At 52.7% G+C, this 15,222-nt stretch overlaps 1 protein-coding gene across 1 annotated transcript in view; it reads left to right on the forward strand.

Annotated features, from left to right (window-relative positions):
- SEC14L5 (SEC14 like lipid binding 5) overlaps positions 1 to 10,451 on the forward strand; it is a 60,120-nt gene extending 49,669 nt beyond the window's left edge. The window contains exons 15-16 of the mRNA XM_016929366.3: positions 2,413 to 2,591; positions 6,191 to 10,451. Coding sequence (XP_016784855.1) covers positions 2,413 to 2,591; positions 6,191 to 6,302 — 291 coding nt within the window. The 3' untranslated portion in view covers positions 6,303 to 10,451. The remainder of the gene's footprint in view (positions 1 to 2,412; positions 2,592 to 6,190) is intronic.
- The last annotated feature ends 4,771 nt before the right edge of the window (positions 10,452 to 15,222 follow it).

Below are 15,222 nucleotides of genomic sequence, written 5' to 3' on the forward strand. Positions count from 1 at the left end.
ATTCGTTCGCTCACCAAGCAGCACTGAGTGTCCACCGCGTGCCAGGCTTCTGGGCATACAGCGGAGGACAAACTGGGCTGCTGGTCCCCAGCCTCAGGGACCCTGCAGGACAGGGCAGAGGAAAGACACACAGGGTCTCATGTAATGAAGTGCTCACCTGCCCAATGGCAGCTGGTACAAAATCGAGAAAGCACGGGGTGCTCTGCTGAGAGGTGGCTGGTGTCTTGGGGAGGAGCACAGGGTCTGGAACCTCAGTTTCCCCATCTGGGAAATGGGACTTCTAACAGGATCCAACTGTATTTGTTTCTTGGGGCTGCAGTAATGAGTTACCACAAACTACATGGCCTAAAACAACAAAAATTTATTGTCTCAGTTCAGGAGGTCACAAGTCCAAAACCAAGGTGTTGGCAGGGCCACACTCCCCTGAAGGCTGTAGGGAGGAGTTCATTCTATGCCTCTGTCCTAGCCTTAGGTAGCTCCTGGCAATCCTGGGTGTCATTGGTGGGTAGATGCATCACCCCAATCTCTGCCTCTGTCCTTAAAGGGGTTTCTTCTCTGTCTGTCTCTCTTCTGAGTCTCAAATCTCCCTCCCCTCTCTCCTGTAAGGACACTGGCCATCGCATTTAGGCCCCACCTTAAATCCTGTTTTTTTTTGAGACAGGGTCTCACTCTATCCATGATCAGGGAACTGTTGCGGGACTGGGAATGTAGTGGTATGATCACAGCTCACTACAGCCTCTACCTCCTAGGCTCAAGCGATCCTCCCATCTCAGCCTTCTGAGTAGCTGGGACTACAGCTGCCTGCCACCATGTCCAGCTAACTTTTGTATTTTTTGTAGAGATGGGGTCTTGCTATGTTGCCCAGGATGATCTTGAATGCCTGAGCTCAAGCGATCCTCCTGCTTCAGCCTCCCAAAGTGCTGGGATTAGAGGCGTGAGCCACCATGGCTGGCCTCACCCTAAATACTTAACCACAAAGACTCTATTTCCAAATAAGGTCACGTTCTGAGGTTCTGGCTGGACATGAATTTTGGGGGTACACTGTTCAACCCACTGCATTAACTCAAGCAGGGGAAAGGATGAGCATATTGGAATTTGAAGTTCAGGTTGCCTGCATGCATTCAAGTGGCTTCAGTATGGATGAAGACCTTGAGTTGTGGCTGGATCTGGGAGGGGGTGAGAGGGGATGATGTTCCAGGTGGAAGGAACAGAAAGAACAAAATTGAAGCCGCAGTGAGAAGGCAGGTGGACACGAGGGTAGCTTGAGTGCTGGGGAGGGGTTGGAAGTTAGTTTGGATAGAAGGGGAGGTGCTAAGGTCCTGAGGTCAGTAGTCAGATTTCTGATGTACACTGCGGTTTCAGAACTGATGCAAAAGAAACTGTAGGTCTTGGGCCGGGTGCGGTGGCTCATGCCTATAATCCCAGCACTCTGGGAGGCCGAGGCAGGTGAATCATCTGAAGTCAGGAGTTCGAGACCAGCCTGGCCAACATGGTGAAACCCCGTCTCTACTAAAAATACAAAAAAAAAAAAAAAAAAAAAAGCAAGGTGTGGTGGCATGTGCCTGTAATCCCAGCTACTCGGGAGGCTAAGGCAGGAGAATCACTTGAACCTAGGAGGCAGAGGTTGCAGTGAGCTGAGATCGTGCCATTATACTCTAGTCTGGGTGAAAGAGTGAAACTCCGTCTCAGAAAAAAAAAAAAACTGTAGTCTTGGAACAGAACTTGAACGTGTAACCGGAATATGAGCTGCCCCTGTTGATCCCCACATTCTCCAGGAGGCTGACATTGCAGGTGGAATGTCACTCTCTGACTCCCGAAATGACACATGCACACACGCAGCACCAGCTCCACGAGCACTGGCAGTTGCTGTCGATCTCACTGAAGTTCCCGGTGGGGAGAGGGTGGAGGGCCGTCCTGCATGTCCCTCACAGCCACTGCTGGGTCCCACTGAACTTCTCAACCCAGAGCAACCCAAAGTGGCTCTTCTTGTAAAAACAAACACTTCCCTTTCTCACTCTCCCTGACCCCTCCACAAATTCTAAGCACCTGTGAGCTCCCAGCCCAAATCCCTTTCCTAATCCCCTTGGTTTGCAAATCTCACTCAGCAGAGCAAAAGCCCCACAAAATCCAGGTGTTTAAGCACCTCTGTTGTCCTGAAGTTGCGCCTCCACCCCCAGGCGTCAGCTCCTCTCCAGATTAAGAGGGAGGGTCTGGTCCCAGGGATATGGGGATAATAGCAAGGATGGCTTCCAGAGGCCCTGACAGGAGGAGTTGCTGGTGGACTGGAGAAAGGGACAGAGGGAGAAGAGCCCCAATTTCCAGGCCTAGTGATGAGAAGCCCACGAAGGCTCAGCCTCCTTGACCTGTCCTCTGGAGGGCCCAGGGCCTCAGGGCAGGGCTGCTGTGTTTCAGGGCTCCCATGTGACCCGGTGGCCCGGCGTCTACCTGCTCCAGTGGCAAATGCACAGCCCCCCCGGCAGCGTGGCCTGCAGCCTCCCGGGTGTGGACGATGTCCTGACGGCTCTGCACAGCCCCGGGCCCAAGTGCAAACTTCTCTACTACTGTGAGGTGCTCGCCTCTGAGGACTTCAGGTAGGAGGGCTCGGGAGTGGGGTCCTGGGCAGGAAGGACCCTGGGGCTGATTGACAATGCAGATGCCTGGCCTCTTGTCTCCCAGCTGGGTCAGCTTCTCCTGGGGTGGGAACCCAGCATGGGCATGGTTGGAGTTCTCAGGTGACACAACCCCGCACTAGGGTGTGAGGAGAGCCCAGCTCTGCGCGTCTAACTCTGCTTCCGAAGCAGGGTTTTTCCTTCAAATGAAACCTTGGGCAGAAGCTCAACTTTTTGGAGCAGTTGGAGGGGAGGAGAAGGGGAGTCTTAAACCCTTCCATGTGGGCCTCCCCTCACTCCTAGAATTCCATGGGAATATTTTAGAATATTCTAAAAGGGTGCCTTTTAGACAACCCTCCCCAAGTTGTTGCTTTCAGAGAGACAGGGAACTGTAATGGTTAAGACCTCCAGCACTTCCTGGTTGCTGTGTGACCTCGGGCAAATCACTTTTCCTCTCTGAGCCTCAGGTGCTTCATCCCTTAAATGGGAACCACTGGAGCCCCAGTCTTGTGGGTTTGTCATGAGGATGAGATGGCTGGGGGAAGCTGCCTGTCACCTGGGCATGCGGTGTGCATGCCACAGCAGAAATGAAGGAGAAGGTCTGGAGGCGGAGCAGGCAGTTTCTTCAAGGTTTTGCATTCTGTAAAAGCACTTATGATTTTGCACCCTGCTTCATGATGGATCTGCTCTGGTTTTCATCTAAAAATGATGCTTTAAATTCTTTCCCGTGGGGGTAAAATTAAGGCTCAAGGAAGGTGCTGAGTCTAGACCTCAAATTCCAGGTGGAGCTCCAAGGATCCCAGGAGCATGGGCAGCCCAGAGTGAGGAACACTGGGGCAGAGTCTTTATCCAAGGAGGGGTCCCATAGTTTGTCAGGGGGCTGGCGATTCACTCTTTGTGAAGCTGCATGTTTTGGCCATCGGTCCTCAGTGTGAGGCGACAGGCTGAGGCCCAGGGGGACACAGAGGAATAGACACAGGCATTGGAAGGTTGTCTCTGGGAGGGCTGATTCTGAGGCCGGGCATGTGGAGGCCAGAGGGGCGGGCTGGGCCAGACGCTGCACACCAACCTGTCAAGGGTGGTCACCATGAGAGGACCTTACTGCCCTGTCCTCTTGTAGCCTCATGAGAAAATCAGTTCAAAGGCTGTTTCCTGGTCGCCCTCAGGGGGCAGGTGGTGGCTCGGATCGTGGGGGGACCACACAGATAGGGTCTGCCATCATGAAGCAGAGACCAAAGGCTCACACCCAAGTATAACTATGGGCAGCGATGGATGCCATGGCCAAGGCCACGGTGTTAGTCCGTTTCCACACTGCGAGAAAGAACTACGTGAGGCCAGATGTGGTGGCTCACGCCTGTAATCCCAGCACTTTGGGAAGCCGAGGTGGGTGGATCACCTGTGGTCAAGAGTTTGAGACCAGCCTAGCCAACATGGCGAAACCCCGTCTTTACTAAAAATACAAAAATTAGCCGGGTGTGGTGGCGCATGCCTATAATCCCAGCTACTCAGGAGGCTGAAGCAGGAGAATGCCTTGAACCCAGGAGGTGGAGATTGCAGTGAGCTGAGATCGCGCCACTGCACTTCAGCCTTGGCGACAGAGCGAGACTGTCTCAAAAAGAAAAAGGAAAAAAAAAAAAACCTACCTGAGACTGGGTAATTTATAAAGAAAGGAGGTTTAATTGACTCACGGTTCTGCATGACTGGGGAAGCCTCAGGAAACTTACTATCATGGCGGAAGGCAAAGGGTCAGGAGAGAGAGAGAGCAGAGGAAGCCACACACGTTTACACCATCAGACCTCATGAGAACTCATTCACTATCGCGAGAACACCATGGGGGAAACTGCCCCCATGATCCAATCACCTCCCACCAGGTCCCTCCCTCAACACGTGGGGATTACAATTTGAGATGAGATTTACCTGGGCCATAGAGCCAAACCGTATCAGCCACCCAGCCAGGAGGCGCTCAGGGACGTAACCTAGAGCCTTGCCAGAGCACAGGACGGGCCTGGCCTAGGGCTGGGAGAGGGGGTGGGGGAAGGAATATGGAACGTGACATTGGACTGAGATCTGAGTAGTGTGGTGGTCACACAAGTCACCAGGGGGTCTTTTTATTTATTTATTTTTGGAGACAGAGTCTTGCTCTGTTACCCAGGCTGGAGTGCAGTGGTGCAATCCTAGCTTACTGTAGCCTTGAACTCCCGGGCTCAAGCAATCCTCCAACCTCAGCTTCCCAAGTAGCTGGGACTATAGGCATGGGCTAGCTTGCCTGGCTTTTTTTTTTTTTTTTTTTTTTTTTTTTGAGACAGGATTTCACTCTGTCACCCAGGCTGGAGTACAGTGGCACGATATCTACTCACTGCAACCTCCACCTCCTGGGTTCAAGCAATCCTCATGCCTCAGCCTCCTGAGTAGCTGGGATTACAGGTGCGTACCACCACCCCTGGCTAATTTTTATATTTTCAGTGGAGACGGGTTTCGCCATGTTAGCCAGGCTGGTGTCGAACTCCTGGCCTCAAGCAATCCACCCACTTCGGCCTCCCAAAGGGCTGGGATTACAGGCATGAGCCACTGTGCCTGGCCACTTTTAAAACTTTTTGTAGAGATGGGGTCTCACTATTTTGCCCAGGCTGGTCTCAAACTCCTGGCCTCAAGCGATCCCCCTGCCTCAGCCTTTCAAAGTGCTGGGATGACAGGCATAAGCCATGGCACCTGGCGAGGTTCTGCATCTCTAACAAGCTCCGGGCACTGCTGGTGCTGCCAGTTCCCAGACCATGCTTTGAGTAGCAAGGCCCTAAAGCTGCACTGTCCTATCTGGTCGCTGCTAGTCACCTGCAGCAATTTAACTTAGCAAGGAGAATGAAATAAAAGGAACAATTCAGTGCCTCAGTCGCATGGGCCACATTTCAAGTGATGAGCAGCCCATGTGGCCAGTGGCTTGTGTGTTGGACTGTGCAGGTGTACAGCATGTTCATCGCAGGAAGTTCTTGGAGGCTGGGCATGGTGCCTCATGCCTGTAATCCAAGTGCTTTGGGAGGCCGAGGCACGAGGATCTCTTGATCCCAGGAGTTTGAGACCAGCCTGGGCAGCATAGTGAGAGCCCCGTCTCTATACGAGAAAAGAAAGTTCTCGAGGATGGCGCTGCCCTGAGGTTTGGAGTAGGAGTTAACCAGACAGCTGGGGGAGGAGAGAATGGGCTTCTGCCTCAGGCTCAGTGCACACGAAGGCCACTGCAAGAGCTAGGAGGAGGACCATGGAATTTGAGTGCAAAGAGTAAGGAGGGAGTGAGACTGGAGACAGGGCCGGGGACTCCCTGGGCTGTGGCGGCCTTAGGGCCATGCAAGGGCCTCAGGCCAGGGGAGCCCCTGATGGGTCTGTGGCAGGCTGGGCTCCATCTGGGGAGATAGGAGTGTGGGGAATTGGGTAGTGCTTTTCTCTTCATGGCGTCACTTGCTTTTCCCTCTGCATCGGCCTGGGGCCCTGGGGCCTGATTTGCAGCATCAACAGCTTTTCCACTGCTGTGTGTCAGCCCAAGGGCCTTGTCACTGTGAGAGGGTAACGTGTGCCACGCCCTTCCTCCCCAGGGGCTCCATGTCCAGCCTGGAATCCTGCACCAGCGGCTTCTCCCAGCTCAGCGCCGCCACCTCGTCCTCCTCTTCCGGCCAGTCTCATAGCAGCTCCCTGGTCTCCAGATAGCCGGGCCCAGTGTTTCAGGGCCGCCCGCTCGCCTCCAGTGTCCAGAAATGTCCAGAATGAGAAGCCAGCTAACTGCAGGGCCTGGGACCATGTGGGCTGGAGCCCCAGGCCTAGATGCTGCCCAAGTTGGGGTGTCTGGAGCGGATGGCAAGGATCCAGAACTGGCCTGTGCGTGGTGTCAGGGCTCTTGAAATTGCAAGGACAGAACCATCTCCTTCCGGCTTCGTGTAAGGAAGACCAAGCCAAGGCCAAGGTGTCTACCATACCACACCTTTGGGACATCCGGGCTTAGCAACGTCAGCTAGGCCCATCTCCTCTCTGTCCACCTCTTGCTCTGCTTTCGCCATGCAGGGGACCATCACTATTAGGTGCCCTTCTCCTCCCCGCAGCTTGCCTGCATAAGAGAGCCTCTTCCTCCCAAAGGCTCCAGCCCACTTCCCAGAGCTGAGTCTTAGCCTGGAACGGGGGCGATTGCCAGGTCAATTCCTGAACCAATCACAGTTGCCAGGCACACTGGAGAATGCTGATTGGCCAGCAGGGTCATGCCCAATCTGGACCAATCACTGTGATCCAGGGTTGCAGTGAGGTGCAGTGATTGGCCAGCCTGGATCACATGCACATCTCTGGAACCAACCACCTGCTCTCAAAAGCACTAGTGGGTGCCTCGAGGAGTACTGGGGTCCCCCCTAAGAAGAAGGGGGAAGGATGCTGGGGAGGCAGAAATGAAGGGTGTTTACCTTGGCATCTGATTGCATAACGTTCTGTTATGCAGTATCAAGATGTGCTTGGTGAGCAGTTAAGTGAGTTACAGGCGCTGCTCTTTGTGGGGAACAGCACATCCTGAACTGAAAATCCATGTCCCCTGCACTTGGCCAGCATGGCCTAACCCTGACCATCCCTGATTGGAGAGGGTGGGAGAGCCCTGGGTTTCTGCTAAGTCCCAGGCAGCGATGGGGTGACTGAGGCTGTCTGTATACCCCACTGGAGATGCCTTTCTCTCCTAGGGAACTGTTTAATTATGACTGTTTTTGGTTGTAAGCCACAGAGATCCATGCCCAGGTGCTTCAACACAAAAGCATGATCATTCATGGGTGCATAGAACTGGCCAGTCCAGGAGGGCTTGCTTCAGGTAAGGCTAGATCCAGGGTCTCAACATGGAGTCTCGATTCCCCCCGCGAGTGGAGGCTGCTGTGTCTGCCCTGGGGCAGATATGACTCTGGAACTAGGTTCAATATTGACATGAGTTCCCCTAGTTACTACACAGGAGCGTCTTGGGTCTCCTTGGGGCCTGAGGACATTTCTCCTTTCCTTTCCTGGACTCCCCAAAAGGCAGCCAGTCAGGGGTCACCAACTTGAAGCCTGATCTGGCCTGCTTTTAGTGTTGCTTTTTTGCCTTTAGAATGGTTTAAAAATTGAGGCATTTCGCATCGAAATCAGGATTTCTGGCTTCCCTTAGGCATTTGGGAGCACCAGCAGAATGGGGTCACTATTGTTGCATGAAGACAACACCTCTGCACCCCTGGATGCGGCCACGCCAGTCCCTACCCCATTGACTTGCGCCCAGCCCACATTACACATCCTCATGACCTGCGTGGCAGGAGCCTCACTGACATGGCTCTGTCAGCAGTGGCTGGTACCCTTGTCTCCTGGCCTTGCTTAGAGTTGGGGCTCATCTCTGCTGCAGTAACTGAGCCAAGGGGTGGTTTTGTGGCCACAGGAATCATCTTTATGCAGGCTCAGCAATGCAGGGCCAGGAAACTTACATCTACGCCAGCCTCAACCCCAAACCCAAGGAAGAGAGAAAGTGTCATCTTTTCAGATACATCCTTCTTCCTGCTGGGAGAGAGCCTTGCCCACCTTCCTGTTGGCTCTCTGTCCGCTTCTCAGGTATCTGAACAAAATAGGTTGCTTTGCACTCTGTGTCAAGGTGTGTGTGCACATGTGTGCATAAGAGACCGACTGATTGGAAGGAGACGTTCTCAAAACTAATTGCTCCCATATCACCAGGCATTTATTGCTGAGAGCAACTTGCAATATTTTCAACTATCTTTAAGTGAATTTCTAGCTTTTCTCTTAAAAACTAGGTGTTATCCTACAAGTATGCTGGGATAAGCTGTCCTGGCAGTCTTCATACATTTATTGTCTAGCCCCAGAGAAGGACACAGAAGCCTTTTACGGGAGGAAGCTGGAACTGCCTGTTCCAGAGGCGGGTGGGGGAAGGGGGGTCTGCTATCAGCTGTCCACCCTTAACAGTGGGGGTGAGGAACCTCAGGCCCTTTCAGTTCTGCTCTTGAGAGTGCTCTCTCCCTAGGGAAAACCAGCCCAAACTGGCTTAAGCAACAAAGCAAATTCCCTGGGTCCTGTACTACGGATGGCTGGATCCAGCAGCTTAATGTCCTCAGGCCTCTCAACTGCACCCAGGCCTCTTGACTCTGCATCTCTTTGCATGCTGACCTCATTCTTTCTTCCACCTGGTGGGAAAGATGGCTGCCAGCAGCCCCAAGCCTATAACTTCAGGATTCACACTCTAAGAGACGCTTTTCCATCTCAAATCTCATGGAAGGCTCTGATTGGCCCAGCTCGAGTCACATGCTTATTCCTGTGGGCCACACTGGCAAGGAACTAGGGTCCCGTGATTGACATTCCCTGCAGAAGCCGCAGCAGGATTGGGGAGGGCCAGTCCCCCAATGGACAAGAGAAGCTGGACCACAGAACCAGCAGGTATCCATGGTGGCATCTGCTACGGCCGGCTCTCCTCCCATGTGGAGGTCTCGGGGACCCACGTGGAAGCATTATCAAGGTCATTCTTCTTGCCTTCGGGAGGCCTGGAATTAAAAATAATCCAAGGAAGGGATTGCCAAGCTTTTGGCTTTTGAATTTCCTCTGAGCCACAAAGGCTGGAAGTGCCTTGGCTTGGGCTTCTTGCATCATTAGTTCATTAATCCATTGTGACCAGGACAGAAGCAACCCACAAGCAGCATTACTGTTGGTGTTTGGGCACCTGGGCCTTGAATTTAGGCCAGGACTCAAACCTCAGCCTTCCTTTCACTAGCTGTGTAACCTTGACCAGGTGACTTAACCTCTCTGTGCCTCAGTTTCCTCATCTGTAAAGTGAGGATAGCAGTGCCTACCTCAATAGGTTGTAGTGGGACAAAATGAGGGAGTAGCTGTAAAGCTTTCAGCACAGCTCCCAGAACACAGAAAGCGCTCCATTAATGTCAGTGGTCATTCTGATTACTTAATGCTTCTCATCCAAAGACTCGTTTTCTTCCTGAGGTCGCCTATCCCTGTTTTTCGTTATTGCACCCAGAGAAAAGTAGGTGTCAAGAATTATTGCCCTCTGAGTTGGGTGTGCAGTCTTTCTCTTTTAGAAACTGCTTGTGTGGGCGGGGCGTGGTAGCTCATCCCAGCACTTTGGGAGGCTGAGGCCGGCTGATCGCTTGAGTGCAGGAGTTCAAGACCAGCCTGGGCAACATAGTGAGACCCTGTCTCTACAAAAAATTAAAAAATGAGCCAGGCGTGGTGGTGCGCGCCTATAGTCTCAGCTGCTCGGGAGGCTGAGGCAGAAGGATTGCTTGGAGGTCAAGGCTGGAGTGAGCCATGATCTCACCCCTGTACTTCATCCTGGGTGACAAAGCAAGACCCTGTCTCAAAAAAAGAAGAAAGAAGCTGCTTGTGTTTTCTGGGTAAGTCCACCCATCTGAGGGAGTGTATTCTGAGTGGTATTTCCCTTGGCAGTTAGAAAATGTTTTTTCCCAGAGGTTGAAATATGGAGAGTTTGAGACTCTTTTTTTCTATCCTGCACTCTCTGGAATTCCCCCTCCCTGCTGTAAAATTTATTGTCCAATGAGAATAGCATAATTCTTTTCAACAAAGTCTCTTTGAGCCAGTGAAACACGATGGGTTTTTTTGTTTGCCTGATCATTTGCTCCAACCAGCAGCATTAAATGTTTTCCATTTGGATAAACTTGCATCGTCAGCTTCCTAAAACCCTGGAGGTTTCCCGTGGGCTCGTTCAAGAATTTTCCAGCTGTTGTTTAAAAGACTTTAGAGAGAGCTTGTTCAGCCTGTGGCCTGCAGGCTGCACGCGGCCCCGGACTGCTTTGAATGTGCTCCAACACGAGTTCGTAAACTTTCTTAAAACACTGAGGGTTTTCTTGTGTGTGTTTTCTTTGTTTTTTCAGCTCATCAGCTATCATTAGTGTATTTTATGTGTAGCCCAAGACAATTCTTCTTGTTCCAGTGTGGTCCAGGGAAGCCAAAAGATTGGACACCCTTGCTTTAGAGCATTTGAAACAGTGATATCACCCCCAAGGGGCTGCATATCTGTTTAATGCAGGTATAATTGTGTATCATATATATTGTATACATATGTAATGGATTGGATAGCATGTCCCCAAATTCATGTCCACCTAGAACCTTAGAATGTGACCTCATTTGGAAATAAGGTTTTTGCAGGTGTAATTAGTTAAGGTTCTCAAGATTGGTTATTGGGCCGTGTGAGGGAGGATCACAATTTTTATATATAAAGCAGAAATAGGCCGGGCGCAGTGGCTCACGCCTGTAATCCCAGCACTTTGGGAGGCCGAGGCAGGTGGATCACAAGATCAGGAGATCAAGACCATCCTGGCTAACATGGTGAAACCCCGTCTCTACTAAAAAATACCAAAAAATTAGCCGGGCGTGGTGGCGGGCGCCTGTAGTCCCAGCTACTCGGGAGGCTGAGGCAGGAGAGTGGCGTGAACCCGGGAGGCAGAGCTTACAGTGAGCCGAGATTATGTCACTGCACTCCAGCCTGGGGGACAGAGTGAGACTCCGTCTCAAAAAACAACAACAACAACAACAGGAATGTTCTGGAGGCTGGAAGTCCGGAATCAACATGGAGGTAGGGCCCTGCTCCTTCTGAAGGCTCCTTCCTTGCCTCTTCCAGCGTCTAGTGGCATGTCGTGGCTTGTGGTTGCATCACTCCAGTCTCTGCCTCCATCATCATATGGCCTTCCTCTCTCTCTGTGTCTCCTCTTCTTGTAGGGATGCCAGTCATTGGATTTAGGGCCCATCCTAAGTCCAGTATAACGTCTTGAGATCCTTAACTAATTCCACCTGCAAAGATCTTATTTCCAAGCGAGGTCACATTTTAAGTTTCTGGATGGACATGAATTTTGGGGCATGCTACTCAACTTATTATGTATGCATACAATAGCTAACCAGATACACAGTTATATCTGCATTAAACAGATATGAAAATCCCTGGTGCCCATCTCTCCTGGGCTGCCCTGCCCTCCCCCTGGGGTTTTACCAAAGTGCCAGACCTGGTGTCCTGGTGAGGTGCATCCCAAAACAGCCACAGTCCTGACGTCAGAAGGGTGTGATGAGCCCTGTCCAGGGTGCCACCTGTCCTTCCCGTGAGCTCTTTTGGGGCATGGAGAGTGGAGCGGGCTGCCACACAGATCCTGGGACTCTGAAAAGCCTTCGTCATTTTGGAGCTGGTGGCTGGGGTTGTCATTTGTGAGAGCAGAGCAGGTGTGGTGTTTTGTGTGATGGCACGAGGGCCATCTGTCCACCCAGCACAGCTCGTCAGGGGAGAGGAGGCGGCTTGCACTTGCGTGTGTTCATGGGCGGTGACTCTTCCGTCGATTTCTCTGGAACTGTGGGTGGCGGGTTTCAAAGGAACAGCCAGCTGACTCGTGGGTGCGGCGGGTATCGAGAAAGAACAGCCCTGTGGGGGAAGATGGAGCTCCGGAGGGTGGGCGGGAGCTGGGATCAGGCCTGAGCTGTGGGGCCCTGCTGATGCCTGTCTCAGCCACAGCGCTTTCCTTGGAGGCCTCCTGGGGCCTGGACCCAGAGCGAGCAAAACATGCCCAGGGCTCCCTGTGGCCCAGAGGCTGCCTCTGGGATCAGTTCTTGGGGCACAGACCCCTGGGACCTCTGCGGAGCCAGGTTGGACGCAAGCAGCTGCAGTGGGAGCTGGGGTAGGGCTTGGGAGGAAGGGAGCCCAGGGCCTCCAGGGATGTCAGAGGCTGTGGCTACCAACTTCTCCCTCTCACTTCCCTGCCTCCCTTAGTGCCCAGCCCCCAACAAGGCATTTTGGAGGAATGCGGATCCCCAAAAGTCACATTTTTTTTGGAGACAGGGTCTCACTCTGTCACCCAGGCTGGAGTGCGGTGGCATGATCATGATTCACTGTAGCCTCACCCTGCTGGGCTCAAGCGACCCTCCCACCTCAGCCCCAAGTAGCTGGAACCACAGGTGTGCGCCACCATGCCTAATTCTTGTATTTTTTTGTAGCGGCGGGGCCATGTTGCCCAAGCTGGCAAAAAGCACAATTTGAAACCTCTGAGCCAGGATTTTTTTTTTTTCCGGACACAGACTGCTTGGAGAATCCCATGAAAACTCAGGACACACACATGAATTTCATTTGTTTTGGGGCCCCAAAGAGTCCTTGAAAGCCCACCCATTGACGCCAGGATGGGAACCTTTCTGGGGTCTTTCCGAATACTAAAGTTCTGTGCAGAGCACCCCAGAAGCTGAGACGTGTCACCATGGCGATGGCCCAGCATGTGGAACTCTCAGGGTTCCCAGTTGAGCTGCAGACTTCAGTGTGCAGTCCAAGACCCCCGTGCCTGTGCCTGGGGGTCTTGAGTCACTACTGTGGGTGGGGGAGGGGACCCTTATGCTGCTGGGATCGGAGCACATGAATCCCCAGCCGGCTTGCCTGCAGTTTGATGACTTTAGCTCTTGTATATTTGTGTCCCCACCAGCACCATAGGTTGGTACTGGAATCTCAGACACTTCTGCCTCCTGCTCCATGTCCTATCTAAGGTCTGCCGTCCAAAATCTAAATGCCTGAGTCCCAAAATGTGCCTCTCCTGTAACAATACAAGTGTCACACGTTTTGGGTTGCCGGAGACCCCAAAACCCAATACAAATTGCCTCAAGCAAAAAATGGGAATTTATGGGTTCATGTAATTCGGAAGTCCAAGAATGATCTGGCTGGCTTCAGGTATAGCTGGATCCAGGCATTCAAATCATGTCCCCCCACCCCCACCCCAACACCCTCAGTCTAGTCGTTTTCCACACTGGCTCACCCGCTCCATCTCTTTGTTCTGATCAGGTCTTCTCCACACTGGAGAAGAGTTGGTTTCCGTTCCTCCTCCTTGTGGCCCACCTTGGCCCACCTTGTGGCCCTCCTTGTGTCTAACCTTGGAAGTTAGACAGTCCCAGCAGAGAGAGTTTCTTCTTCCAGCTGCAGCAGAAGTTCCACGATGGGCTCTGACTGGCTGACCCGGGGCAGGTGCCTAACTCTGGACCAATCTCTCAGGCCCACCTGCAACTTGGGGTGAGAAGACAGTGCCACCCAAACCACCTGGATGGAGAATGGGGGAGAGGTACTACCCTGATAGCAACACGCTAGAGGCTCACAGCCAGGGCTCCTGGGTTTTGGGGTCTCCGGCAACCCAAAACGTGTGACACTTGTACTGTTACAGGAGAGGCACATTTTGGGGCTCAGGCATTTAGATTTTGGACGGCAGACCTTAGATAGGACATGGAGCAGGAGGCAGAAGTGGCCACCTCCCCGGGCACTCTCATTACCATGGAAGGCTTCAGGTCGCAAGATGTTGCAACTTTCCCACAGCTCCCTGTGGTTGCCAGGGCACACTCGGTCTCTGGGTAGGGCAGACTGGCACTGCCAGGGAGTCAACCCCCAGGAGCGGCCCTCAACCAATGATGAATGGGTGTTGGCTGATAAATACCCCAGCTTCCTCGCCCTTGTGTGGTGCAACCGAGACCTGTTCTACCAACTGTCCCAGAGGCCCCCAGCAGGATTGAGCCCCTGTTGCCTACAGTATAGACCTGCTCACTCCTGCACCCTGCACAGGCTGCCTTCCCTCCCTGTCCTCTACCAGTGCTTCCTGGGGCCGCCTCCCCAATAAAGTACTTGCTCTCACCTCCTCGTCTTAGTTTCTGCATCTGGGGAATCCTAGCCTAAGACAGGGCTGTTGCTAGAAGAGAGACTGGATGTCGGGCAGGCAAAGAAAATCAATAACATGATGACAAATTAAAAAGAAATTACAGGCTGGGTGCGGCAGCTCATACCTGTAATCCCAGCACTTTGGGAGGCCCAGGCGGGTGGATCACTTTAGGCCAAGGGTTCGAGACCAGCCTGGCCAACATAGTGAAACCCCGCCTCTACTAAAAATACAAAAATTAGCCAGGCATGGTGGTGCATGCCTGAAATCCCAGCTACTTGGGAGGTTGAGGCATGAGAAACGCTTGAACCCGGGAGGCAGAGCTTGCAGTGAGCCGAGGTTTCACCATTGCTCTCCAGCCTGGGGAACAGAGTGAGACTGTCTCAAAAAAAAAAAAATTCCAGGGGCCACAGGACTCACACCACTTGGCATGTTTGAGTCACCTGACCTGGGACCCCTCTAACTTTGCTGTGACAGGCCCTCTTCAGGTACTGCTGCCTCTGGGCCTGGATTCCAGTGCACAGGACTGTCACTTTTCCAACTTAGCTGCCAGCACAACAGAGATGTCCCCTCAGAAGTCATGGTTCTCAGGCCAAGGGTCATTTCAGGATGGCCATCATGGCCATCATCGTGGCCATGGCGTCAGACTGAGAGTGATCCCTGTAGATTCCAGGATCTGCAGCCAGGCTTGGGAACTGCTCTTAGGAATACACCTGAATGACTCTAAGGCGCCTGACTTTGCAGCTCCTTTTAAAGAGGCAGAGCCCGTTTCCCTTCTCCCTGAATCTGGGCTGGCCTGGTGACTGTGCAGGCGCCCACCAGAGCTGCCAGATCTTTAAAGAGAAACCAGCAAGCTGGAATTTTTGTCAATCTCTGGACTTTTTTTTTGAGATGGAGTCTTGCTCTGTTGCCCAGGCTGGAGTGCAGCAGTGCGATCTCAGTTCACTGCAACC

Source organism: Pan troglodytes, chromosome 18 (assembly GCF_028858775.2).
Source record: "Pan troglodytes isolate AG18354 chromosome 18, NHGRI_mPanTro3-v2.0_pri, whole genome shotgun sequence".
Classification (NCBI taxonomy): domain Eukaryota; kingdom Metazoa; phylum Chordata; class Mammalia; order Primates; family Hominidae; genus Pan; species Pan troglodytes.